The 27,668-nt window shown below is 39.4% G+C and overlaps 1 protein-coding gene across 1 annotated transcript in view; it reads right to left on the bottom strand.

The window, feature by feature from the left end:
* Positions 1-5,204: 5,204 nt before the first annotated feature.
* The window catches only part of LOC123513029 (Hermansky-Pudlak syndrome 3 protein-like), a 31,454-nt gene continuing 8,990 nt past the window's right edge, over positions 5,205-27,668 (bottom strand). The window contains 19 exon segments of the mRNA XM_045269839.1: positions 5,205-7,705; positions 8,144-8,258; positions 10,848-11,024; positions 11,314-11,547; positions 12,840-12,929; positions 13,854-14,057; positions 14,153-14,269; positions 14,346-14,450; positions 14,662-14,760; positions 14,865-15,030; positions 15,608-15,859; positions 16,243-16,355; positions 16,689-16,858; positions 17,163-17,303; positions 17,738-17,925; positions 18,031-18,218; positions 26,587-26,668; positions 26,670-27,180; positions 27,304-27,538. Of these exon segments, the coding sequence (XP_045125774.1) occupies positions 7,524-7,705; positions 8,144-8,258; positions 10,848-11,024; positions 11,314-11,547; positions 12,840-12,929; positions 13,854-14,057; positions 14,153-14,269; positions 14,346-14,450; positions 14,662-14,760; positions 14,865-15,030; positions 15,608-15,859; positions 16,243-16,355; positions 16,689-16,858; positions 17,163-17,303; positions 17,738-17,925; positions 18,031-18,218; positions 26,587-26,668; positions 26,670-27,180; positions 27,304-27,517 (3,348 nt within the window). The 5' untranslated portion in view covers positions 27,518-27,538 and the 3' untranslated portion in view covers positions 5,205-7,523.

Here is a 27,668-nt window from a genome sequence, read left to right as displayed (position 1 = left end):
AAATGACAAACCAGTTCGTGTCATTCTTGAACATTACAGATGTTGTAAGCTAACTTGTGCAAGTAGCCTGAGTGACTGATTATATGACCAATATTATTAGTATTAGTTGTAATACTGAGTTACCCTCAGAAAATATGGCTGTAAAACATGTACACATGTAAGTTTGATACAAAGGTTTAAGGTCTGTAGTTAGTGAGATGCTGTGCACTATAGTAATTTGTGACTAATATTAAGGACCGGGTAACATGACTTTGGAGGTATAACTAAAAAAAAATCTGGCAACACCTTCCTTGATTATTGTAAGTATGTTTAGACATCTCTTTCCCAAAGGGTTTGGGGATCATTGCAACGATGAGCGGAGAACATGTTTGTACTGCATTACTTTCCCTATAGATATAATACAGAGGCTTGGAAAAGGTTTGTTTACTTGAACATCTCACACTTCAGCAAAGTTACATTTTTCTGCTACAGGAAATTCATCACTAGAAAGGCAGAACACACAGATAAACTGCTCAATGAAAACCAAGTGAAAGTGATGGAATTTTATGAAAATACACTTGACAGACATCCTGACATTGACGGAAACTTGAATGTTGATGTGACGTACGATGGTACCTGGCACACACATAGCTATAAATCGCTACTAGGTGCCGGTGCCATTGTTGATGCTAATACTGAACTAATATTAGACTATCAGACGATGTTGAAATATTGTGAACTCTGTACAAAAAGGAAGAAAAGTCTATGTACAGAGGAGGCATTCAGTGAATGGCATGCTGGACACGCCATCAAGTGCTTTGTGAATCATCTCTGATCGTCAGGTGCCATGAAGTCTGCTGCAGCTTTGATTTGGGAGCGCTTGCTGTCATACAACCTGTGATGTACAGCTTTCATATCTGATGGTGACAGCAGTGCCTACATTGCAGTAAGGAATTTGAATGATGGAAATGGACTGTACGGGGAAGAGCACCAAATCGCCAAAAAGGAGTGCATAAATCATGCGTCAAAGCGACTTGTAACTGCCCTGAGGAAGCCGAATAAGCAGGTGTCAACAGAAGTCGCAGCTGATGGTACTAAGAAGAGAAAGAGGAGTCTAGGAGGCCGCAAACGACTGAGAGAATGTAATCACGTACCTTACGTGATACTTTGGGATCGCTGCTCAATGCACCTCTCCTGCCGAGATGAGGGATGACATACTTACTTTATCCTTTTGTCACTGTTCCTTTAGAGATGAAAACCCGAAGCATTACCTTTGCCCAGCTACCAAAGATTCCTGGTGTTTTTACAAGGTCCTCACTAACAATGAAAAACCAAAAAGCCACAGATAAATGAAAATCCGATTTCAGCTGTCAGCAGACGACATGATGCTAAAGTGTTTGGCTGGCAGAACTCAAAATCGAAATGAGTCACTCCATTCCATAACATGGAGGATCTGCCCAAAGCACAAAAATGTAAACAAGCCGATGCTGGATTTTGCTACGGCCCAAGCAGTAGCTAATTACAATACAGGCTACGCAAACAGCTACCTTGACTCCATTATGGGTATCCCCAGGGCAACAGCAGTGCATAAACTTCTGAAGGAGCAAGACAGGAGAATGGACATCGTTCCAAGGAAGAAAATACAAAACAAGAGGCTGCAGGAAGAGTTAGCATATGAAACAGGGTTGTTCTGAGCCGCCATCCTCCATTCCCCACGGCTTTGAATCACTGATTCTTGGAACGCAAGTTTTTACTACATTTTTCTGATCTATTCCTTTACTTATGGCTCTTTTTTCTTTGTTTTTCTTTTGTTTTCTTTGTCGTGAATTAGGTTATTAAACGTATAAAGCTGTGTCCAGATGATTGAGCGTATCCGTTGGGCAGTGCGGTTGGCGGGCAAATTCTGTCGGGCGTGCCCGATGATGCCAGTAGCATGTGGAGTGCGGTACGACAAGCATGGCGCCTAGCATATTCAATTGAAGATGATGATACTGTACAAACGAACATGCTGTAAAGATTGGCTCAAGAAAAGACATACAGTGGTACTTTGACGCACTAATTTAATTCGCTTCATGATCGTTGTATATAAAAAAAAAATTGCACATCAAATAAATTTTTCCCATAGAAATTAATGGAAATAGAATTAATTCGTTCTAGTGATACAAATTCTCCCCCTCCAAAAAAAATTAACATGCTTTAAATACCAATCAAATATAGATTTAATATAAGATAAATACAATGTTTATTGTATACATCATATAAATGAGGAGTCTCGTGTTGAAGTAGCTTAACCGCTATCCTGACTGTTTTTGAGTTAGTACCAGTTCTCGGTAGATGGCAGTCTCTTACGCCACGTGACAACAAAGAAACACCCGATAGCCACCTCTATGACCCCAAGGCAGAGGGTTTAGAGTCAGGTACCAACACGCAATAAATGTGTGGAGGAGGTCTGAAATTTCAGAGTTGGAGTAGCTTATGAGCCACCACAAGCTAGCCAATGGGAGCACGGGTTGCGGGAAAGCCACCGCTCAGCCAATCAGCCACGTTACCATCCCGCTTCTTCAGTCAGGTGGCGCCATTCTTACAACATGTGTTGCATCTCCCTGGGAACTCTCCCCGTTTTCAGCCATTTTTCTTTTGGATTTACCTGCCAAAATGAGTGATGCTGGTGATCAGAGTGGAGGGGAGGTGTCAGTGCTTAAGGCGAGTAAGCGTAGACGGCCGGAGACGTGGAAAAAAACGTGAGGAAGGCGAAGAGAAACCGAGGTGAGGAGTATGTGAGTCAGGGAGGGAAGGTTGTGGCGGCACGAAAGGTTGGCCCAGATTGTAAGTGCAAAAAATAAGTGTCTTGCCAAGGTTGGTGCTGATAATATTAAAGTGATATTTGATGCCTTCTGGGCCATGGACAGTCATGATAGCCAGTCACATTATCTAATTAACCGTATCAGTGCTAAACCAGTGAAGTGTTGTCGAGTGAAAGATCGTGAAAAGTACATAATAGAAGTTTCTAACAGTTAATTCCTCCCTGGTTTGACACAATTTCTATTGATGGTTGATGTTTCGAGTGATTTTTTTTATTGTGAAAATGGCATTTTTTCATCCCAATACCCATTTCATGTGAAAGCTGGTTTTAAAAGATTTCCATTGGTGTATAATACATTACGTTTTCATCCATTTTCAACCGCGTTATCATTGTCTAACTTTACGGGCACTTTTCTCAAAACTGTTAGTGGCGGTTACGCTCCTTCAGCACGAGACGCCTCAAATGTACTATATAGTAATCCCACCTGTATCCAAACCTCGCCAATATCCTAACCATTCCTAGACTGGCCCCACGAATCCAAACATGGACTGAGTGGTTTGAATTTCCCGCCAATTTACATATTTGCCGCGTGGTGGCGCGCTTGTGCTTCCCGCCTCTCACTCAACCTGGGTCACGGCTCTGTTGTTCTTCAACTAGTGAACGTTGGTTGTATACTGACGATAATTTTCGGACTAATATGTAACCCTCTACCTGCAAAACGACCCAGGAAAGTGCTGACTTTGAAGACGAAGCGGGAAATATTACGTCGGTGTGATGAAGGGTGGTCGAGTGCACACAGGAAGAATTCGGCATCCCAAAGTCTTCCCTTTGTATTGTGAAAGTTGCTTCCATTTTTATATATAAGAAAAATACTTAACTAAGTACGTATGCATCATACCACCAACAGGATATTGATGTGGAGCTGAAGTCAGCATCGGAGGAAGCAGATAAGTAGCACGTACACAAACATGTCGCCGCTAGACCACACGGGATGCCTCCGAAGCAGATAAGTAGCACGTACACAAACATGTCGCCGCTAGACCACACGGGATGATGAAACAGGCTCACTCACCTTCCATAATGTGTGTGTACATATGCACTACTATATTGTATTCTGCAAATAAGTGATTTGTGTGTATTTCTATCCACTTTCATTCATTTAGACATTAAAAATTGAGCACTACAGTGACATGGTGGAGGTAGGAAGGGGGTATTTACTTTTACTTCCCGTATCCGGATTCTCGCAATATTCGAACCCCCTGTGGCCCAATTAGTTCGGATACGGGAGGGATTACTGTATTGCCTAAAACAACAATTTAACCCGCAAGACTCGTGGCATGTAGATAGACGTTTAGGCGTTTTTGGGCTATATTTTGGCTATTTTCTTCCCGTTTTCTTTGCTTGTGAGCTGGCAACATTCATCAGGAGTAAACATATGCTATATGTCACTGTGTCACCAACTCCCACGATGGGAGCGACTGATTTCATGGTGTCTGCCACCTCTTCTGCAGGCCTTACTTCTACACCTCAGCCCTCTTGCCATGTTGCAGGGAGACAACTTTTGAATGAGTGGTATCAGAACAGGTGACAGGAGAGAGAGAGAGATACAAGAGGCCCGTTTTGTATCGCTCTAGCCAAGACCGCTGAACCCGATCGGATGCAAGGCCATGTGCACCGATGATACCACCTCATTCAACCTGTGATATTTTGGTAACCATAGCATCTAGAGACTTGTTTTTTTGCATTGCAAAGAGGAAGAGTTGCTTGTGGGCAGAACACCATTTGTAATCATTATGTGAATACAGGCTATTTTGTGTGTTTCTTGCCAAACCTGCTGAGTTTGCGCGAGTGAAAATTCCCAACTTCCCTGAGTTTTAGGGGTTAAACATGCATTCATACTTACTGACGCTGTGACAGAACTTCATATATGTAGTTCGTAGGAGGAATTGGCGAGTTACCCATGCCTTACTATTGGCACGCCACATGACCTGGTTTCTCTTTTAACACCTTATGTGCTTTAAAGGCTCTGGGGTTCTCAGAATGATTAACCAACAATGGTTTGACTTTACAGTTACTACTAGCATTAGTGCACAGGGCCAAGTCACAGATATGCACACCACGTTCATATTTTGCAATGATCTTGTGTTTCATATCCATTGCGAGACTTCTAAGTTTCTTCTTTTCAGCCTCCTTATTTTTACTTTTGGGACCCATGATCATGAGGTCTTGAGTTCACAAAACTTAAGAAAAATACACACTGCCGAGGAGCACAGACACATGCATGCACAATGGATGAACAACGCGAACTCAATATTCGGGTGGATGCGGGTAACCAAGCGATTGCTGCGCCACCTACCGATGGCTATTCGTATCTTAAAAATATCTTCGTTTTTCAAGGCGTAAATTATGAAATTTTTCGTCATATATAAAAAAAAAAAAAAAAAAATCATATGTTGGGGCGTTCATATCTTAGAGGTATTACTGTATATGAAAGCAACACATCATGAACTAGACATCAGAAATTATATGAGAATGAGTGTAAGCACTCTGTATATTTTACTAGCAAAGGTGAAGCCTTACATAATGAAAAGGATACAAACATGAGAGACAGCATAACAGCAGAAGCAATTTTTAGCAAGTCTGACTTTTGTGAATGCTTCACCTTGCATTCATGCCGAAACTGGTTACATGGTGTCATTTTCTTTCTTATGTCATCTGTCGTAACGGAAGCACCATGCTCTCTTATCTCTGTAGCAATGTCTTCAGTGCTGTTATGCGTTTGTCTCTCTATTCTTATAGCATTCCAGCTTCACATTCCATAAACATGGATTCTCATGATAAAGAAGTCAACATGCTAGTCAGTGCTTTAGACTAATAAATGGCAGGTGGCTTGCTTGAGTTCTCCGGGGTTGACATGGTGAAATGTGAACTGTGTTACAATGACGTGGGATGTGGGAGGAAAGCCTGCTGTGGGTTCACGATATTAACTTTTATGTCTGGCAGGGTCAAAGCTCCAGCTACCGGGCACCACCTCAGTGATTTCGCTTGACGGGCACTTGGGCAATTAGACCGTTTGCCCATCAAGTGTGCCTCTTAATGGGCATGCCTGCTGATCAGGCCCACTCGTTTGGACAGGCCTCAAGTCAATTTCTTAGAATTGCACTTTAATGTCAAGAAAATGCTAACTCAGGTATATGAAATGATGTGTAAAACTGGAAAAGAAAAAGAAACTACATATTACAAGAATTGTGGGTTTCTATAATAATTGGAATCTGGCAACTCTTATTAGCAATGGGATTCACGTGAATTGGCCAACAAGCACAGTCCTGTAGAGGCAACCATGGGTGACACACACCAGCGCATTGCTGGAGGGGAATAGGCTACGTGAGGAGGGTTATGAACGTCGTTGTAAGGGTTGGTCTCTGTCTCCCAGATCACTATCAGAATCACTACTGGAGTCTTCACTTTCTTCTGTCTCAGTAAAAAAAAAATCCATTTTCATTTTCATCACTCCTCAATGTCATCTACCGAGTAACACTGACATAACATCACTAGGAGTACCGTTTCCTCCCTCCGGGTGACGGGGGTTGCCAGATGTCGCCTTGAAATGGGAAAATATGACATTGTGAGGGAACATATGTCTCAAGGCTCAAGCAGGTGAACAAGAAAAGATGCCAGATACCTCCACTTGCCCCAGGACCAATAGTGAAGGGGAGAGATTCAAACATTTAGCGCGGAAAAATCATGATTACCGGTACGATCCCCGCTTCTCCGCATGCGATGCTACAATCGTACATATACGATCACCGTACTTTAAAAAATTTCCTAAACTATGATCGTTGTTACCCGGTCACTTAAAACATTTTTAGCTACTGTAAGCAACAAGACTACCTAACAAGAATATCTAATTATCACATATTCCTTGCTACTTACTTCTATGTCTTTTAAAAGGGTTGTCATAATAATAGTGCTCCATGAAAGTTCTAAAAGTTACCACACACTAGCAGACATCCTCCCTACTCTGCATGGTTTACAAATAGAGCTTGTATGAGAGACATGTAAGAGTTCCCTTCTTGGCATTGCCTGTATTCTTTCATTTATTACAATACATCCCCCTTCAGATCAATTTCCAATAGTTACATCTATACCTATCTTCTAAGCCATTACTATTTTTGTAATTGTTGACTGTGATCTTGTTTCGATCTAATAACCAGTCAACAACTAAATTTGTTGGAGCATACTGTTCCCATAGTATTAACACATTACTCTCCCCTTTCTCGTAGCCAATTGCATAACAATCATATATAAGTATGTTGAGTGATTGAAAGCTTTGCCATGATCATCCTTTATGGAAAGAACAAAGGCTACCCAAAAGGGAAAGACAAGTAATCTGAAGTTCCATATATGGTAGCACATAAATATTCAAAGTACTTGAATCATTCAAATGACTAGAATACTAGAGATTCAATCCACTTTCCCAAAACTTTTAATGACTAAGAGCCAGATAAGCTGGAAGGAAGAGCATAATCAGTGTGAAGCCAAGTGACGATAAAATGATCAATAGCCTACAAGAGGAAAGATTTGACCTGATGTCACATTTTGTCCTAATTTTTTTTTCCAAACTGTTGTTTCCTTCTCATCAACAAAAACAAAGCACATTCCTCCTTTCAGCTCTGCTAATAATATTTACATAATGTCTAATGACTAGACATCACCTGGAGTTGTCAATCAGTAGTACATGTTATTTTGCCATTTGTGTCAACACATTCTTGGCATAGGTCATTAGAGAATTGCGAAGGTGGACTGCCAAGGCAGCAGAGTGGCACTGCCGGATGTGCCCTCTGAACTCTTCATGGCGGCTACTGGGGATGATCCTCATGAAGATATCTAAAGGTGCAGTCAAAACCAATTCACCTAGTACAGCTGTAGACAAAAAGTCAATATTAACAAAACAAATAATCACATCCATATAATTATTATTCACCAAAATGGGATTGAAAGTAAAGACTTATGCAATATTCAAGACCAGTAAAGTATTTATAATATTGATGATTTATTCCAGTATACATTTCCTGTGTGCCTTCAAAATACCTAATTACTTTCTTTCTTCATGTGACATTTAACTGAAATTTACTATTTGACTTTAATCATGTGCCAAACAAGGCTTGTTCTTGATATAGAAGAGCATCAAATTATACTCTTAATAAGTTAGGAGCTACACAAATGTATTCCTTACAGTATTTTTTAAGAAGCAATTAATATGACAAAATACAAATTATTATATAGTATTAGTGATACAGGTGCATGAAAATAAAAAAATGGAGGCTGAATAATAAGTGATATAATGTAATTTGGTCTTACCATTCAAGACATCCAAGTAAACATGATAAGTTGGATCTGATTCTGAGAGGCTGGATTTATAATTTATTAACTTTGTCACAAGTTCTTCCCACTCCATGGGGGACTCGTACATATCCTGCAAAGGACAAAATGAACAACGGTTAAACACTGCAAAACCATCAAGCAAAAAACCTTGAAATTAAATACCATGTTAATAATGGCTGCACGTATTTGTTTTGCAGGTCTTGTTTTAAACTTACGTACCTATCCCAAATGTCAACCCCAAAGGAAGAAGGCACACTACTTTCACATTCAAACCACTCTTAGCACCTTGGCCCCCAATGGAAAGTACTCCCATACTCATTTCATTGAGATCAGCCACACAGCTTGGACACTTCAGTCTAGAACAAGGCTCCTTCTTAACCCCTTCCTTACCGCAACACTGTTTTGTGGTACGTGCGTACCACGCGCAAAAGCGACCTCGTGGTACAAGAAGATGCTGCCGTGTACGCGCGCACCACACCAATACATTTCCGTGTATAACCGTGGCCTGAGTGCGGATTTTGCCTTTTTCATACTCCACATGGTTCACTATAAACAAAAAAACACTGGAGGCGTTATTTTCAGCCACCCCAGCGTAACAAAACCATCCCCCCCACTAGCCAATCAATATCGGAGTTAATTTTTCATGCATAAACTATAAGCCAATCACTACTCTTTGACATATATTATTCCCACAGTCCCCCCAAGAACATCAGTTCTCTAGTATCGGCCGTGGTGAAACTGTTCTATTGCCTCTAGTTAGAGATAATGGCGTTTGCTTCGTGTAGCAGCGATGAGGATTATCATAATTATGAGACAGATAGTGAGGATATACTGGAAGACTCTCCAGATGAATATGATTCAGACTATGATCCTGAAAAAGAAATAGGAGAGAGTGATAGTGACAGCAGTGTTGAAACCCTTTCGGCAAGTGAGTTGGAGCAGCCTATTTATGACTGCCTCATGGCCACCCTCACCAGGTGCAGTGTGTGTGGTGCTGAATTTATGATTAGTGCACAATTTATGATTATGTTTACGTTTTCTTTTATTAACCCCTTCATTACCGATGAGGTACCATAGTACTTCATGTCAACTTTCGGCTGCCGAACCGATGAAGTACGTGCGTACTTCATTGCTTAGTAATGATACCCAGGGCTCCATATTTCTCGGTTTGTATGGTTGTAATTTACGACAGTGACAAATTGACTAATTGGCACCTTGTGTTTCAAGGACGTTGGCCCGTGGTGGCGGGGGGTGGTGATGTGAACCGCCCCACCCATCAGTGTGTGTGTTTGACTTTGAAACATCCCATGAGCCAAATCTATCAAAAGACATGAAAAATAATACTTAGATGACTAAATATGGGCATAGAAATGAACATTAGACTACCTACGCGAAATTATGAGAAGCGCTCGAAAAACTCGGTGCAGGGGGGAGGGGGTTGGTACGCGCGTGTGTTTGACTTTGACACGCGTCGCATTATGGCATCTTTGTGCTCCTCCAGCAGTGATTCTGAGAGTTATACCCCTCTTGACGATGACTTGCAAGGATCAGATGATAATCTGACACAATCAGAAGGCCTCACAAGTGATTCAGATGATGAATATTTGCCAGAAAATGACAGTGAGGCGAGTAGTGATGACCTATATGAGAGTGATGGTGACGATGAGGAGACACCACCCAGCCCCTCACCTCACACCTTCACACTCATGGCTGATCCCTTTTCTGATCATCGTCCTGGCACTGTTCCTGCCCTAGTAGAAGATTTTTCAGGTGTTCATCCTGATATCTCACGGGATAACATTAGTGCTTTGGACTGCTTCCAGCTATTCATGTCAGACGAGGTCATAGGAAATCATGTATAACAACTTCCGATTTGAAAAAGTATACATCCCATGACCAAATCTATCAAAAGACATGAAAAATAATACTTAGATGACTAAATATGGGCATAGAAATGAACATTAGACTACCTATGCGAAATTATGAGCACTCGAAAAACTCGGTGCTGGGGGGAGGGGGTTGGTACGCGCAGGATCACGGAGTCGGTAATGAAGGGGTTAATAAAATGACAAAAATATGTTTAGAAAAAAGTACATAACACTGAGTTAGAAAGAAATATAATGTGTAGATCTGGCCGTGAGGCACGTGCGCACACGGGCAGGGGGCTGCGGTATAGGAGAGGAACGCTTTGTTTACATTGGGTGGTGGCTGCGGTAAGGAAGAGGTTAAGTACCCTTTCTTCCCACATCAAACTTCCCCTTGTAGGTCAAAGGGGTGCATCATTCTTCTTCACCCACTCACAGCTGCTCTCTTAATTTTTGTCTGCAATCTTTCTACTAAGTTGTCGAGTCTTCTTCCCTATTAGGTCTTATTTACACTATATCAATCATCCCTAATAAGGCTTATCTCAATCAAGTTCACACCGCTCACACTTGATTTTAGGATCTTCCATTCTTACACGTCCATTACATTCAACCTATTAGCTATTCCCATAATCCTAATCTCTGCACTATATCCTTCATACAATCTTTTCACATTTATTCCTCATGACACTTTTTCTGCTTTCTTTTATGTAAGCACTTCAAATTCACAAGCACTAGGAGATAAAAGCAACAACTACTGTATGACATCTTTAACAGTGTTTTTAAATCAAATTGAGATCTATGATTCTCACAAATACCTTTCCAAACTGCAGAAGAGCATATGGAAACTCCTCCAAAATATAATCCAGCTGTTGTGAACGATCCAGGCACAGTATCTTGAGAGACTGGGCACCCAAAACAGATGGATTTGCAGTGGCAAACTTGAGAACATTTGATCGATCCTCTGATGATGGCAGATCAGAGCTTAGGAGAGACTGAAAAATAATTCACATTACCATTGCAGAACTCCAAGAAAAATGTTAGGCAATTAATAAAAGAGTGTGAATGTAGGATAGTGAGGAGAAGGAAAAACAGAACAATTTGCATTGGAATATGAACAAATATTTGAGAGAACTTACACGACTTCACATTAAAATAATCAAACTTCATATAAGACAACTGGTGTAAAATTAATCATGATCCTGAACAACTTCAATTTTCAACCATCAGCATAGTATAACAAAGTTAGGCATTATAATTGCAGTGTTAAACACGAGCATTTACTTGAAGAACCACAAGGTGCAGCAATGAGGAAGACAAGGTTTTCCTCATCTCCTTAACTTCTGAAGGAGTCTTGTCTTCAGGGGCTTCTCCTTCAACAGAAACTATTGCCTGGCTCTTGTTGCTCTGGGACTGCTCTTGACTAAATGGAGGCAGAAGGGCTAGGAAAGTTGGGCGTGGTGCATACAGCTCCTTCAAGGCTACTCTCTGGTCACTCCAATTTGGGTCTTCCTTAGACTGAGGAATCCACAAAAAAATTAGCATATATTACCAGCTATTCTAGACATACAATATGCAAGTATTCTTTAATAAAACCAAGTCAGGTACTAAATAAAGCAAGGTAACAGGTAAGATGTCAAAAGGCTAATGATACATGTGCAATCTTGGATATTTTCTCTGAAAAAAGCTTGTCAAGTGAAACTCCTGATCATTATTTGAGGCCCAATCCACAAGAGGGGGATAACCCTCACGACACTACATTCGAGAGAATCGGGCTCAAAGCTTTTACAATGTAATAACTATTATGTATGACATGAAAAAAGGTCTGGTCTAGCTTTTCCTCGCTATATGATTTTTATTACAAGATCATTTTTATGCCCCCGCCAGTACATTTTGTTTACCCCCTACCCCGAATACCTAATAAAATATTATTCCTTTTATTGTATTACTGATTGTAAGCATTCTATGGTTGATTCTCATCCTTAATATTGGCTTGAGACAATTAAGTTCATCATTAGAAACTCCTTTTTGTTCCAGGTAATGCCCTTAGCAGATTTACCAACCAAATAAATATGCCCATCCAACTGAATAACGAGGGTTGATTGGGGATTTATTTCCATCCCTCCACCCACACTACAAGGTTGGTGGTCACAGTGATGGAATTTTTGTGACACTTTATTTTTGGTTCTCCCACTGCTGCTAGTAGTCCAGGATGTCATCAGCTGGTCTGTTTGTGTAAAGGCAATGGGCGGAAGAGCAGTGCATGTGATTGGTTGGGTGTGGTGGCACAGCAAAATCTTCTGCGCTGATTGGTTCAGCGGCACCACCCACGTGTGAGGCTTGCCCCTCTCTTGCAGGGATTTCGGATACTTGGTCTGGCCAAATTTTTTCACCAAGTTCCCTGACTTTGAGCCTTAATTTTGGCATCAGGAAGGTTGAATATTGTGATGCCAATACTTCCACTAGAATTCTATACCCCTTATTAACAAGTTCCCACCTGTAACTCAAAACCAGCAACTTTGATGGGTTAACCCTTTCTTATGGGTGGGGCCTCATTTTAATCCTGTTTATATATATATATATATATATATATATATATATATATATATATATATATATATATATATATATATATATATATATATATATATATATATATATATATATATATATATATATATATATACTGGTCATGTATTGGTGCGACTGTTTATCATCACTCAATTGTCACAAGAGCTGTAGTTTGTTGGGCACTAAATTTGTATTGTAAAACAAAAAAATCAAGAATGTCACCTCCATGTACATCATACCTTGTCACCAAAAGCACCCATCAGGCTAGCCAGGTAAAGGCTCACCAACACTCGTACAGCTCTGTCATAGCGGTCCCGCTGGTCAGTGATCTGTAACACACACACACACAGACAGACACAATTAACTATTGAGTATATATTTTGTACATATTGCAATATTAATTAACCGCTTCCCCAATAATTTTTTAGTTAAAAACGTTTCTTTTCCAGACTAATTTTTTTTATTTTGGTTTTATATTGTATTTTTCATGCTGATTATGAAAACAGCTTGTAATTACTGTTTTTCCCCATTTTTGTGGTTAACTTTTTTTTAAAATACCTTTGTAGACATATATGAGTTAACTCGTCTTCCTATAAACTCCAAGCTCTCCCCTCACCGCCCTCCTCCTCCTCCTCACTTGTTGAGAAATATTCATTGTCTGATGAACTGGCAGTGTCATCAAAAGTATTCAAGCTTCTGAAGGAAGGTTCATATTCGCTATCTTCCTCTGAACTAGACATTTGGGGTGTAAATGATTTGAAAAGGGTAAAAAAAATAAGTGGTAATGTGAATGAAAACAACACCCATGTGACAACAGTGGTTGCTGGAGCAAATCTAGTAACAGCGTCCTTGAAATCCCACCGCTCCACCCTGTCGCCTCTGCCAAGCGTACGATTTGACGAGAATGCTCGTTTCACACGTAGAATGGCTTAGAAAGGCTCAGAATCGACAAGTATATACATCTGTAGCTGGTTTTTGAAGGTCTAAGTTTTAGAAGAGTATACTCGTTGACGACTGAAAACGGAACATTTAGTGAAAACGAATATATACGTCTGTAGCTGGTTTTTGAAGGTCAAATTTTAGACGAGTATACTCGTTGACGACTGAAAACGGAACATTTAGTGAAAACAAGTATACTTGTTTCTGCCGAGGAAGGGGTTAAACTAATTTTATTGTTGGTAGACAAGCCATGGAAACACAAGTTGACAAAGAATGAAAAGAACAAGATCATCTTTTTATAAGCATTTACTTACTTCAGTGTTATGAGCATATTCCAAGAAGAACTTTTCCAGAAAATCTCTTAGCCAAAGTGAATGTGTGTTGCACTCAGGGCCACAAGACACAATTGGATACACAGCTATAAAGGCATCCACAAAGGCATTCAAAGACAGGCTGCCTTCTCCAATCATGGACACAAACACCTCCGTGAAAACTTCTTTCTTGTGCTCTGCCAGAACCTGTAAAATGTGCATTCAACAATAAAACCCCAAAATAAAAAAAATAAGTTGCTTTGACAATTTTCTTGTCATAAATGAGCTGCAATTAGTCTTACCTGTGCCAGAGGGGAGAGTGTTGTTGTCCCATCCTGTGTAGTGAGGAGAAGACGGGAATGCTGCAGCAACACCACTACCAACTGGTAAGCTCGAAGTGAGGCCACAACTGTTGCTACCTAAAGTGAAGCACAATTAGCTCTTGAGTACTTCAAGTCTGCAAGGAGAAATTTAGCTACAAGCATGTATGCATACCTGTTCAGGTGATCCTCTGTCCAAAATCACAAGGGCCAAGGCCAGGACGTCCGTTGGTCTTGGCTCCTGTGTCTTGGACAGTTCTGTCTTTATTATTGCCAGTACCTGTTGTGATAAGTTCACAGTAAAGCAATCACAAGACAAAAAATATTACTAATACCAAAATATATCAATAAATCAACTATACTCTGGTTTGAATTTTATACACTCAAAATCTGGCATGAAACAAACCTATTGTTCTTCAAAGCAAACATATATTAACAGAACAAGCAGAACAATTTTATTTTTTACAAATTCCTTTCATCAAAATTCCTACCTTATCTTTCTTGTATTCCTTAAAGCAATTAGACTGTAGAATAATTGAAGAAACTTTATGTGGGGCAATCTTTTCCATCATCTCCAAAACACAGTTGGCCTGAAAATAAAACAGGATTCATAATTATACCTATGTAGTTAATGTCAAGCCTCTAATGGGACATAAGCACTTCTTGAGGTAAGGCAGATTTCACACTACCTCACCTGTGCAGCAGTGAGTGGAGCTGTGTTGGGATGGAGCAGAAGAGCTGAGACAACAGGAACAAGGCCTGGGCACTGCAGCTCCAACCTCTCTACTACTGCATCAGGGGTGAGGCTGGACACCTGGTAATACTGAGTAGCTTGCTTCCATTCTGTCTCTGTTTCACACCTGTATAAAGATAAGCATATAGTAATTGGAGATATAACAACCTCTAGTTCATACTCTCAACTATCAGATGTCAGTAGAATTAATTGTTCTTGTACAAATTATATAAAATGTAGACAACAAATTTCTCAAAGTATGATAATTTTTCTGTATAGTCAAGGCAATTGTATTTTCCTCATTTTCTGTTATGTTGGATATCATGTATGCTGTACTCTATCCACATCCACACTTTAACTTAACTTATGTAACAGGGGTATCTATGGAAGATTTCTTATATTACCTTTCAAATATAGTTTACTCAGAGAAGATATACTATTAGTATTATCATTATAATATACTCCAGATAGCTAAAATTTCAAGTACAGCCTCTGCTCTGAGAAAATAAAGATTCATAATTAGCTACTCCTAACATTATGTCCACACTCCTGAGACAACACTATGGACACCTGGTGGCTCTGACCAAGATCTACAAGTGGAGATATCTTCAACTAGCAATACTATAACTTTTTATTTGTACCATGCTGCAATTTGATGAGGAATTTTGTATTTATGATTAAATCAATAAACAAATGAGACTTACTGGGCATAATAATCACCAAGCAATGCAGAAGAATCCTGCAACAAGGAGCACAGGTCTTCATCAGACTCTTCAGCCTGAGGAAGCTCATGGTGCAGGGCTGTGGTAAGGATCAGATGAGCTTCTAGTAGTAGGTGCAGGTAAGTAGAGGGAGAGGCAGAGCGGTGGCTGCGGCCCACACGCACCATTTCTTTGTATAGGTTGGCAGCACTAGGCAGGTGGAGTGAATACACAGTGTGGGATTTGTCACCACCTCTGGGGAATAAACAATAACATTACACATTTCTGTCTACATAGATGCAAAAAGGTGTAAATATCTGGTCTACATTAACTCCCTTCAGGGATAATATAAGCCTTATTAAAGGAAAGTTTATTGGCATTTCTCTGAAACATTCATTATCATCTTATGTAAACAGTGTAACAAAAATCATTTGGACTTTAGTAATCATCTTATTCTATATGATAATGCATTGGGTTTGTATTTACCTAGAAGATCCTACAATATCTGAGATTAGATTCTTAGGAGTGACTTCTTACTGCTACTGAAAAATTGATTAATGACAGGATAAATAAGCCAGGGACTGAAAATCTTTAACTACTACATTTAAAAAAAAAAAAAAAAAAAAAAAATTACTTACTCATTATTTGCAGCGATCAGAGCCAGGCAAGATTTGGTGAGAGTGAGTGTCTCAACATTAAGGAAGGGCCGCAGTCCGACAAGACACACAGTCTCCTCCCAGTGTGGGGGAACCTGGGAGTAGAATTAAACAAAACTCTTTAGCCTGACACACTGGCTTGCTTTTTTAAACATATAAGTAATTACAAAGTAAAAAGTCTCAGTCTTATCTAATTTTACTAACCCTACAGTCACACTCATTAAACACTGAATAGAGGCACCAATGTTGGGTTGCTAAAAACAAGACTAAACACATAGGTTGGCAACACTGGTTCTCAAAACAATGAGGAAAAGCTGCTGAATTTTATATGTTATTTCACATTTACAAGATTGACTGTTGCATCTTCCTTTCTTAACATTTCATGACAACACACTTTCACCAACCACTTCATCCTCTAGTACACTTACAACCATGTTGAGGCCCTCTGGAAGGTGTGATACAACCACAACAGGGTGTGGTCTGAGGGTGTAAGTTTCCAGGCCAGTTAGTGTGAGGGCGTGCAGGAGAGAAGGCTCCAGTGCCACCGAGTACACAGGTGCAGTGTAAGAGAAGACACCACCACGCACTACATTGCTACCTAGGAGAGGAATTGTCACCATTACTTGATGTAAAGAAAGTGCAGATTGTTCAGCAGCATATCTGATATTATATTGACAATTTATCCAAACTCTGCTTCATCAATACTAGTACAATATAACAATATTTTTTCCATATTAGTTTGAGTAACATTTATGTGGAAAATGGTTGGTTGAAAAAATTATGTTGCTCAAACTAAAATTCACAAATATATGCAATGTTCCTTGTTTAAGATATTCTCTGAAAGCAAGTTCCTTTAACAAAATCTTATATCAATTACAAACATGGCAGAAAACAAGACTCACTGAAGGCATCATGGCAGAGAGTGATGTGGTACAGTTGGCCAACATGAGGAGTTGTAAGGAAGACTGAAGCACCAACCTTGAGGGCTGACCCAGAGGGCTGCAGTGGGTGTGAGGGCCGGCGAGGGGGAGTTGCTTTACCATCTATTAAGATAAATTTTCTGTGTATTTGAAATAAAAATATTCTGAGACATAGCAAAGTTTTGTAGTTCACAGTAGTGAAAATTTATGACATTACAGGACAATACTATGAAAACAACAATAATTTAAAGCAAACCCTAAGAAAATCCACAAATTCAATCCTTACATTTGAAAAAGAGGGAGAACCAACATTCACTCTGGGTCAAAATATTAAGTTTCATTAATAACCTAAAACTGTTATGAATCAAAATATGGCATCAAATGGCATCCTTCTTTTTCCTGATAACCAGCAAGACAAATAATTCAAACAATAATATATATTAAATCAATCCTCAAGCTAGAACCTATAAATAAAAAGCAGCATCATTATTTTGAGCTAAGCAAATATCATAAGATCTATAAAAGATTAAATTCACAGTTCTTATGATAGGTTTTACCTTTCTTTCCCTTCTCTGAATCATACACAGCCATCAACATGAGGTTGGAGAAGGGAATATCAGGATCACTAGTATGGTCAGCTCGCCGGTGGATGAGAGTCACAGCTTCAAACACATTTGCTGGAAGCTTCACTCCTGAAGAGTTTGTGGTGAGAACCTTCATGCGAACACTGGAGCATCGGGCTGAGCTGAAAATCAAAGAGGACTTAAACAAGTTCACTATGCCTACTTGCATTATCATGACATTTTACTTTATAGGACTTTTAATTGAATGAGAAAAATTTGCATCTCACCTTACAGGACCAATGACCTCCCCTGGTTCAGCTACCGGCCCACACTGAGCAGCTCCTACAAGGGAGGGAAACAGGAGAAATCGACTGTCTTCAGCAGGACGCCTACGACCATAGGATAATGTTGGCACCCACGTAAGTTCACTTAAATCTACATAGTCATCAGCATCTCTTATGGATACCAAGGAATCCTGTAAATAAGAACACAAGAATGTAAGAAATTTAAGGAAGCAGTAAGATACTGCCAGGCCTATACATGGCAGTCTGTGTGAAGAAAACTGGTTAACCCTAAAACACAAACTCTATATTTTCTTCATTTAAATACAAACCCTGGGAGAATTTTTCCCAGTTTTGAAAAATATAAATAAAATATTTGCCTTCAATTTTTTCATTTTTTATTGCAAAACTTGCAATGAAAATATAATCTTTCTTCCTCGATATGTCACAATTAGCCTATTTTACAATTTAAATTATTGATGTTCTCATACGGTAAAAAAAAAGTTACTAAAAAAAAAAAATAACGGTCCTGCTATGTGTCAGCCTAAATAACCATGGAGAAAAAAAAAAAAAAAAAAAAAAAGACCCTGGTGCATAGCACATTTCCTTTGGTGTGAAGGTATAGTGGTCATCTGAATCTAATCTCTATGCATCCCACCTACCTCCACTGACAGCTGTATGGGAGACATGGAGAAAAAAAAAAAAAAAAAAAAAAAAAAAAAAAGTCATTAGCAAATTTTTCTTCACATTGTTACCAAGACTAATGTGGCATAAATGATACCAAAACATCACATATACATTACTGTACTGTTTGGTATATCTTGCCTCTATATAAAGTCACCACAGACCAGGTACAGGTGACAAGGGCACTTGAGATTGGCACACCTGTTGCACTGGTGCTGGGTCTTTTTTTCTAGCCTGCTAGGGCAATTAGAACACTGCACCAAAGTGGGCTTCCTGTCAGCAAATGATGTCCCTGGTGACTCTACAGCACTGTCCATTGATGGGAGTTCAAAGTGAAGGTTGAATGGCAAAGAAGGGGATGACTGCCATCATTTGGCCTGTGGTATGATGAAAGCCTTTCCCAACAATAGCATGCATGTTAGCCTATTCATTGGTTTGACACCTCCCCTAATGACATTTTCATTGCTAATTATGTATGTATTTCCACATGCGGCATTCAGCATCCCATCAAAGACTTTTGTCCATGGACCAGATTTGAGACCGGATCAAGATATCAGTCAGTTCCTCATCAGCGAAAAATTTAGTATGCATACCCATAGTTTCCTGTTATTGTTTATACCAGTTTATAAAATAATATGCATAAGGTTCCACAAAATATTATATAAAAAGAAATGTCAGGAGATTTCCATCCAGTTTATAAATCACCCACAAATGCAAATCCCTGGACAATTCTACCCGAAATGCCTATTACAAGAAAATTCCGCAAAGAAATTGAGACTGTAAAGCCACCACTCAACACATCTCATGAAGCCCTGCAGCTATAGGGAGCGACAGTACTGTAGAGCATTGCCAAATATATGAATCACGTTATCACCTTGAGCGGCCGGAAGAAATTCTGGACTTCGTGCTCTAGGGTTAAATCCAACTATCAACCTCATTCATAAATATGACTAATCTTCTTTTGAAGCTCCCTATTGACTCAGCACTAACAACAAGATTACTGAGTCTGTTTAATTCATTAACCACTGTTAGAAAACTAGTTCCTTCCCGTTCTTTCCTAAACCTAACTTTTTCAAGCTTGAACCCATTATTTCTGGTTCTATCCTAGCTACAGATTATAAGAACTTCGCTCATGTCCCCTTTGTTATCTTATCCCCTATACCAGTTAAACACTTCTATTAGGTCCTCTTAACATACATCTCTTATTAGGAATACAAATTTAGAAGCTTCAATTTTGCTTCATAGGAAATATCCCTCATCCCTCGCATCCTTTTAATATTACTTCAGGATTTCTATTTTAACATTATGAAAAATTAATCCTAGTATCCAATTTGCATTATTTCTAGCCTCTACGTATTGCTTTCTCAGACTGAGGTCAGCACTAACTATAATCCTAAATATTTTCATATTCTAAACCAGTGGTTCCCAAACTTTTTCTGGTCGTTACCCACTTTTCATACATGATCCTTGTCCATGGACCCCCCCACAACCATAACCCGTGACTGTCTACAGTCCTACACTCATTAGGTCCATATAAAAACCACTCTAGCAAATCCTGTAATTTTATTGATTCCATTTGTTATTTTTTCTTTTATTAATTATTAATAAAGAAATTTGTATTTTGCCTTTGCTGAATCTCCTATAATTATTGAAATGGTACTAAAGAAGTAATATAATGCACATTAAAAATTCATATGTAGAGTAATTAAAATTGCATTATTGTGAAAAGCTGTTTCAGCAATAAGCAAAAAAATAAGAAACAAAGAAATTCCACTGGATTGAAAAAGTGTATTAATCCCACGCAATGTGATCTGATCTTTGAATCTTACAAATCTGATAACTTTGTAATTCTGAAATGAAATGCTATCATAGGGAGTCATAATTAACTGCCACAACCATGGCCTTCAGTGGCCACACACCCACCTCCTCCCAGACCATTTGCTTCTGAACGTTCATGCCACGTTCATGTTTCCTTCACTTTTGAATCCCCATTCCACTCAGTGTGAAGGGTGATGTTGCAGATTATCAACAAGCTTCTTGATTCTTGGTTTTGTTTCACTTAAAGCACACCGTAGGTCATGCTTCACTTCAAGTCTGTTGCGATATTTCGTTTTAATGTGGAGTAGTTGAGAGAATGCAGCCTCGCAGGAATAAGTTGATGAAAATGGTAGGAGGTGGCGAAAAGCTAAGTCACATAAGTTTGGGTATGAAGCTGCCATTGATGACCAAAATACTGTGAGAGATTCAGTTTCAAACTTCATCTTAGCTCCTGAATCCTCCTGAAGTGTCAACAGCTCAGTTTGGCCATCATCATTGTCATCAGGAATGCATGTCACTGCAGCAGTGAAGGGGGCCCTTACTAGCCGAGAAGTTAGGCTTTGGATATCTGGGAAGTATCTTTTAAACTCCCCTTCCAAGGCCTCAAGATGTTGGGTAATCAAGTTCTGCGTAGCAGCATCACACTTCTCTACAATTTCTGACACTGTCTCCAGCATTGCCAAGTTTCCCATTCCAACTTTGCGCCTCCAATTCTCCATCTTACGAATGAAAGCTTTGATTTTGTCCACAAAATCGATTATCAAGCTTCCTTTCCCTTGGAGTTCCAGGTTCAGTGTGTTCAACTGTCTAAATATGTCAACAAGATAGGCTAGCCGTATTTCGAAGCTATCTGCAGACCATGCTGACAGCAAATCTTGCTTGTTCTGTATTCTGAGAAAGAGGCTGATCTCTTCTCTGAGCTCAAATACACGTTGAACTACATTTCCTTTTGATAGCCAGCGAACTGCTGTATGAAATAGGAGGGTCTCATGAGCTGCATCCATATCTTGGCAGAGTCTCTTGAAAAGGCGTGTGTTAAGAGCACTACCTTTACAAAGTTAACTGTCTTTATAATTGTATTCAGAGTGTCCTGTAATTCTGAGGGTAGCGTTTTTGATGCAAGAGCTTGCCTGTGGATCATGCAGTGAAGAGGATAGCATTTGGTGCTTTTTGTATAACTCTTGTAACAAAACCTGACTGAGAACCCAACATGGCTGGAGCCCCGTCTGTGCATATCCCACAAAGATTGCCCCAGTCAAGACCTTCAGATTCAAAGAATTCTGTAAGTTTCTGCATTACATCTTCACCTTTTGTAGATTGTTCAAGAGGCTCACAAAACAAGAATTCCTCCTTCAGATCCTCATCATGAACATACCTTACAAAAGCCAGGAGTTGTGAGCAGGACTGGACGTCAGTGGACTCATCGAGTTGAATACTGAATAATCCAGCTCTTTTGATTTCCTGTATCACCTGCTCTCTGATGTCATCAGATATTTGGGAGATTCGGCGTTGCACTGTATTATTTGAGAGTGAAATAGCATTCAGCTTTTCAGCACTTTTCTCACCCAAAACAAGCTTTACCATTGTTTTGGCACATGGCAAAATTAATTCCTCCCCAATTGTGTGAGGCTTCTTTTTCTTTGCTATTTCAAGGGCTACAAGAAATGATGCCTCCACTACGGCAGCATTTTGTTGATGAAAGGAACCACTGGCATCAAGTCGCTGTCTCTTCATGTTCAATTCTTGTCGACTAAAGAAGGAACGATCTTTGCCAACATGTTGAGGATGCTTGGTTTCCAGATGTAATCTAAGCTTACTGGGCCTTAGTGATTCAGCTGTGAGTATTTTGTGACAAATCACACACTGAGGCTTCACTACACCTTTATCAGTGATGCTTGTAAATCCAAAATCCAGGTAGTTGTCATCATAGTTGCGTTTCTTATTAGAAGCCATCACTGTACCTGCAATGCACAAACAAAAAACTGCTATTTCTAACACCGCAAACATATGTCATCACCCATGATTAGAATAATAAAATGATAAATATGAGGTAGAAAGGAAGTTAGATTTAACGTTACAAAAAAGTTATAGAATGTGCATAAATACAGCAGATATTATTTACCTTCTTAATATACTTCATGATGCAGGGCTTACTTACCATTAAAGTGGTATTGATGTTGGCTTAAGTTCATATAATACTGAAGTATTCACAGGTGGGAGGAAACTGATTATATGGGGAGGCACACACGGTGATCAATGTTGTAACTGTGAATGTCTGGTTAACTGAATAATATGAACATCCTTGCTGATACGTAAGATTCAAGACCAGGTTATCATACAGAATACACAGCTTAGGAAGCCTTAGATTAGAATTATGTTGAGTTAAAATTATCTTGCTTCCCTAATACATCCCCATGTCTTGTTTTATGTCAAGAACACAGAATCAGATAAAAAGAAAAAAAAGGGACGTATTACCCATGTGTCTGGCAGCAAGGCATTGCACAAACCTGTACTGAACCTGTAAGTTCCCTCCACTGGCTACCTACCCGCTAAACTCCTTTGGTTTTATTTATGCATAGCCTCAGATTATGGCCCCCTACATTCTGCTATATGGCCCCCCAGGGGGCCATGGCCCCCAGTTTGGGAACCACTGTTCTAAACCTACCCTGGCCTTGTTGTTTATTGTGTACTTAATGTGTGGATTTCCTCTACCTACACTCAGTACTTTGGATTTGTTAGTTAAACTGTATTTGCCATCTGTCTTTCCATTTATTCATCCTATCTAAATCTACAATGGCATCTGAATCTGACCTAATCAATATATCTATCTTTGTCATCTTGCTAACTTACTAATATCACTACTAATTCCACTATCCATATATATATATATATATATATATATATATATATATATATATATATATATATATATATATATATTAAATACAACAATGGCCCTAAAACTGACCCCTATGGCACCACACTAACTACTTGGCCCCATTCAGAATTACAGCTGTTTATTAAAACTCTCTGCCTCCTATTGCCTGCCCACGACATGATTCAGCCTAATATTTTCTCTCAATTCTGTGCACCCTAACCTTTCTCAAGAACCTCTGATGTGATACCTTATCAAATGTTTGACTAAAATCCAGGTATACAGTATGATGTCATAACTATCACCATTATCTGCTGTCTCATAAACTCTACTATAAAAATTCAACAATTTGTAATGTACAACTTTTCTTTCATGAAGCCATGCTGAGTGATTAATTGTTCGTCTAGGTGCTGCATAATGTTCTTCACTATTATTGAATTTATTAACTTACCTACAACTGAAGTAAGTTGACAGGTATATAATTAGACAGAGTTTTATCTCCCTTCTTAAATATGAGTACAAGAATGGCTTGCCTCCACATTATCAGTACCTCACCTGACTCCAGACATCCTAAAGACCAATGCTAATGGCTCACTGATGATCTCTTTGCATTCCTTAAGTACTCTTGGATATATTTCATCATGTCCTGTTGACTTGAATTTTTTTTGCCAATCTATCTCATGTTCTATCACCCCTTTAGTTATAATAATATCTGTCAGTTTTTCATTCTCTTCTGCTCTAGAAATCTGTTCACTATCTGGAATTTTCTGCAGGTTTTCCTGAGTAATGACAGTTACAATTTTACTAATCTTCACTCCAGAACTAACCAGCTCTCCATTAAGTGCTTTTAAAGGACCTACTTCTCTATTTTTTATCCTACGCACCTGAAAATATCCCCTGGGATCCATCTTTGCCTGGTTGGCTATATTCAACTCTTAATTGTTTTTAGCTTCCTTTATTAACCTCTGAATGGTTCTAACTGATTTGTGATATTGCAACCTTAAAATCTCATCTCCTGCCTTAATTTTCTATATGTATATTTCTCTTCCATCCTATGTAGTGTTCCAATCCATCTGTCATCCACTTAGTCCTTCTTGTGTGATCTTGTGGGATGTTAGCTACTTTTTTTTTATGTAAGAGGAGAAACTGACCAAGGAGGGAAAAAAAATAATATAAAAATAACCCCACTTAATTGCCAGTTCCCTTACATGTCAACAAAGTCAGCTGAAAGAAAGGAACAAATGTTTTGAAACGTCTCTCTTTAAAGTCAAGTCACAGGAAGATGGAAATACAGAAAGAAGGTAGGGAGTTCCAGAGTTTAGCAGAGAAAGTATGAATGTTTGAGAGTACTATTTTAACTCTTGCATTAGGGAGTTGGACAGACTAGGGATGAGAAGATGAATGACTTGTACAGCAAGGCTGCAGACTTCTATAGCAAGGCTCCAGGAGGAGGGGGGGATGCAGTCAGCAAGATCAGAAGAGCAGTTAGCATGAAAAAAATGGTAGAAGACAACAAGAAATGCAACATTACGGTGGTGAGAAAGAGGCTGAAGAGTCAGTCAGAGAAGGGGAATTGATGAGACGAAAAGCTTTTGATTCCACTTGGCCTGTATATAGTCTATCCACAAAACATTTATACACCTTATCAACATTTACCTGCCCTGTTACTTAGCTGCCCCCTAACATCTACTTGTGTAACTGCTTTTTCCCTATTTGTCAAAATAAAATCCAGAATATTATTCCCCCTGTGGTTTCAAAAATTTTCTGTTTTAAAAAATTATTCTGAATGACCTTAAGAAATTCCTCTTCACTCTTTTTTATGCATGAGGAAAAACTGGCCAAGGGCAGAAAAAAAAAAAAGCCAACTGGATTGCCAGTTCCCATAAAGATATTAAGAATTATCCAAAAGACATGGACAAATGTCTTAAAACCTCCCTCTTAAAAGAAGTCAAGTCGTAGGAAGATGGAAATACAGAAGCAGGCAGGGAGTTCCAGAGTTTACCAAAGGTATGAATGACAGAATACTGGTTAACTCTTGTATTAGACAGTTGGACAGAATAGGGATGAGAGGAAGAACAAAGACTTGTGCAATGAGGCCGCAAGAGGAGGGGAGGCACGCTTACATTTGCCCATCATCAAGCTCCAATCAATATTCCTGAAATTGCCCACCACACATACCTGACTACCTGGCTGCTCCATTCATTTCCTCCTATGACGAGTTGATTTCACTTGTAGCATTTGGTAGCCTGAACACTAAACCCATACTATTGATAGTGATCCTTGATATCCACCCATAAGGATTATGTTTTGCTGTCTTAATTAATTAATTCTAATGTTAATGCAATATTGCAATGCATCCCTAACATACAACAATACACCTCTTCCTTTCCTATTTTCCCTGTCCTTATGGAATAGTGTATAACCATCAATTTTAACCTCCAGATTAAATACTTTACCTGGCTGTCTAACCAAGTTTCTGTTAATGCAATGATGTTCCTCTATGCAAATCTATTTTATTCAAAACCCTTCTAGTTTGTACAATAAACACTCAAGCTCTTCCTTGCTTTCACTGAGCTAGTTACTTTTCTAGACTTAAACTATTCTGTCTTTTCTATTGTCCTTACAAGCCTTTTCTCTCTCCTAACTAACAAAAAAAGTGCTTGAGTGCATTCACCTCTCCCTCAAGTGTTCCATCCAAAACTCAAAACCCTGTGTGATAAATGCACTCCATCCCTGGCATACAAGGCATCCTGGCCATGGAAGAGATCCCAGTTGTTAATGAATGCTCATCCATTGCTCTTATAATAACCTGAAAGTCCAGAATTCACTGCAATAGACCTGGACAGCCACTCACTTGCAAGACCTATCCTTAGTAAGATACTGCACACCACCAGGATCCCACCCTTGTTCCTAATCTTACACAAATACCATCTAAAACCTCCTGAACAACTCACTCCTAACCATACCAAGATTGTTTTCTCCTGCGCTGATAAATACAATGAGTTTGGTACCATCATCTGCCAAGTGTGTGTCGAGCCTATCCCCTACCATATCAATCACCATCCCCAGCAAACACACCACCATTATATGCTTCTTATCCCTACCACAAAATGCACGATCTAAATGTCTAAATACTTTCACAAAGATGTTAATTCAACATACAAAATGAAACAGTGACAACTAACCTCCTTCTTGAGACGCTCTTTCATCAAGCCCCCAGAGCTCATGGAGTCAATACTGCGGCCAGGGGATCTTGATGCTGACCGTCTTAGACTTGGAACGGGACTTGCTCCGCTTATCTTGTGGTTTGCTCTCTTTTTCTTCAGAGTTTGCTTTCAAAAGTTGTGAATTGATAGTAATTTGAAAGATATGTGCTTCTGACTCTGATATACAACCAATCAAATCCTCTGACATGGCAACTTCCTTAACAATGAAGGACATGTCAAGTTCCATGTACTCTTCAAAATCAATGAATTTCACTTTTGAAAGATCATGGGTCTTTTCACAGAACCTGAATATTGTCACACTGATGCCACAAGCCACAGCAATGTTTCCAGTTGACTGACAGCAGGCAATGAACTCTGCTGGTTTACGAAGAGGAATTTCCACCATTTCTAAATTAGCAACACCTGATTGGCTGCTAGGTGTGACACGTCCGGCAATCCTGGCCCTCATTGGCTGATTGGTGGTGCTCTGATCCCAGTTAAGATATACTCGTACATATCTGTGATCACCACCATGTCTGGCTGGCTTGGTTTCTAATGTGACCACGAAGTTACCTGATATAAAAAGCCATTGTTTTAGCATAGAAACAACATTTGCCTAATAATCAGCCTATAGTTAATTCTATTTGCATTTAACAGACACTTTCACACACAAAAAAAAACAGAATTTTGATGTACCTGTTTCACAATAAACAATTTGCTGGACCAGATCAACTGTGGGGAAACTGCCTTGCAAAGATCCACCAGCCTTGAGATCACGGATGTCCACAGTGTGTTCCCCACCAACCAGGAGGATGTCATCTTTTCCCCTAGTGACTCCTCGTCCCCCTGAGCGCTCCAGGCCAGCCACATCTTGACGCGTGAAGTGATGGACTGATATGACTCGCACCATCTTGCTGCAAGTGATTCTTTTCTAGTATATGAAGAAAATGTACAATTACAACAAAATATTACTGAAGCTCATAACTACAATTGAGACAATGCACCAGCTGTTAATAGAGTGATGTATTACAAAAGAGACCCATTCTTATTAATGACCATTC

The sequence above is a fragment of the Portunus trituberculatus genome, chromosome 35, assembly GCF_017591435.1.
Source record: "Portunus trituberculatus isolate SZX2019 chromosome 35, ASM1759143v1, whole genome shotgun sequence".
In the NCBI taxonomy this organism is placed as follows: domain Eukaryota; kingdom Metazoa; phylum Arthropoda; class Malacostraca; order Decapoda; family Portunidae; genus Portunus; species Portunus trituberculatus.
Note: the sequence above shows the minus strand (reverse complement) of the source record. Positions and strands in the feature narration are given on the sequence as shown.